The sequence below is a fragment of the Rhinopithecus bieti genome, unplaced genomic scaffold, assembly GCF_001698545.2.
Source record: "Rhinopithecus bieti isolate Rb0 unplaced genomic scaffold, ASM169854v2 scaffold_67983, whole genome shotgun sequence".
Lineage (NCBI taxonomy): Eukaryota > Metazoa > Chordata > Mammalia > Primates > Cercopithecidae > Rhinopithecus > Rhinopithecus bieti.
In genome coordinates, this window is record NW_016825868.1 from 38955 (window position 1) to 40520 (window position 1566).

A 1566-nucleotide genomic window follows, 5' to 3' on the forward strand; every position below is an offset into this window, starting at 1 on the left:
AAAAAAAAAAAAAAAAAAAATATTAACTACAAATAGGCATTATGAATATAAGGCTATCAGAAGAACAATTCATGTGAACCCAAACATATTACATCCCTGTAAAAACACTATCAATGTGACTCATTTGGAAATGGCTTGAAGCATAATTTAGATTTACACATTCATTATAGAAATGATGCTTCTAAGAATGTTAAGAAGAGTACTAAATATGGTAAAATGTCTTTCTATACTTACTGTGAATGTACTCCAACAGGAGAGAAATTATGGGACCATAATCAACATAGAAAAATCATTGGTTATAAACCAGCCTTCTCTCAAGATCAAAAAATTTATCCTAGGGAAAAATCCTATGGATGTGCCGAATTTGGAAAGAGCTTCACCTGGAACTCACAGTTCAAGGTACATCTGAAAGTTCCTACAGGAGAAAAACTCTATGTATGTATTGAATGCGGGAGGGCTTTTGTACAGAAGCCAGAATTCAGTACACATCAGAAAACCCATATGAGAGAGAAGCCCCATAAGTGCAATGAATGTGGAAAATCCTTTTTTCAAGTATCATCTCTTTTCAGGCATCAGAGAATTCATACCAGAGAAAAACTATATGAATGTAGTGAATGTGGGAAAGGCTTCCCTTATAACTCAGATCTCAGTATACATGAGAAAATTCATATTGGAGAGAGACACCATGAATGCACTGACTGTGGCAAAGCATTCACACAAAAGTCCACACTCAAGATGCATCAGAAAATCCACACAGGCGACAGATCCTATATCTGTATTAAATGTGGACAGGCCTTCATCCAGAAAACACAATTGATTGCACACCGAAGAATTCATACTGGAGAAAAACCATATGAGTGCAGTAACTGTGGCAAATCCTTCATTTCCAAGTCACAACTTCAGGTACATCAACGCGTTCACACGAGAGTGAAGCCCTATATATGTACCGAATATGGGAAGGTCTTCAGCAATAATTCCAACCTCATTACACATGAAAAAGTTCAAAGTAGACAGAAATCTTCCATATGTACTGAGTGTGGGAAGGCCTTTACCTACAGGTCAGAGTTGATTATTCATCAGAGAATTCACACTGGAGAGAAACCGTATGAATGCAGTGACTGTGGAAAAGCCTTCACTCAGAAGTCAACACTCACAGTGCATCAGAGAATTCATACAGGAGAAAAATCATATGTATGCATGAAATGTGGACTGGCCTTCATCCGGAAGGCACACTTGGTTACACATCAAATAATTCATACTGGAGAGAAACCTTATAAATGTGGTCACTGTGGGAAATTGTTTACTTCCAAGTCACAACTCCATGTTCATAAACGAATTCACACAGGAGAAAAACCCTATATGTGCAATAAATGTGGGAAGGCATTCACCAACCGGTCAAATCTCATTACACATCAGAAAACTCATACAGGAGAGAAATCTTATATATGTTCCAAGTGTGGAAAGGCCTTCACCCAGAGGTCAGACTTGATTACACATCAGAGAATCCATACTGGGGAGAAGCCTTATGAATGCAATACTTGTGGAAAAGCCTTCACTCAGAAGTCA

At 37.9% G+C, this 1566-nt stretch overlaps 1 protein-coding gene and 1 pseudogene across 2 annotated transcripts in view; both read left to right on the forward strand.

Moving 5' to 3' along the window:
• Positions 1 to 1566, forward strand: part of LOC108522761 (zinc finger protein 585B-like) — a 16594-nt gene that overhangs the window by 11296 nt on the left and 3732 nt on the right. Inside the window, exon 5 of the mRNA XM_017863182.1 lies at positions 254 to 1562. Coding sequence (XP_017718671.1) covers positions 254 to 1562 — 1309 coding nt within the window. The remainder of the gene's footprint in view (positions 1 to 253; positions 1563 to 1566) is intronic.
• LOC108522769 (zinc finger protein 585A-like) overlaps positions 1 to 1566 on the forward strand; it is a 47119-nt pseudogene that overhangs the window by 3420 nt on the left and 42133 nt on the right. The window lies entirely within an intron of this gene.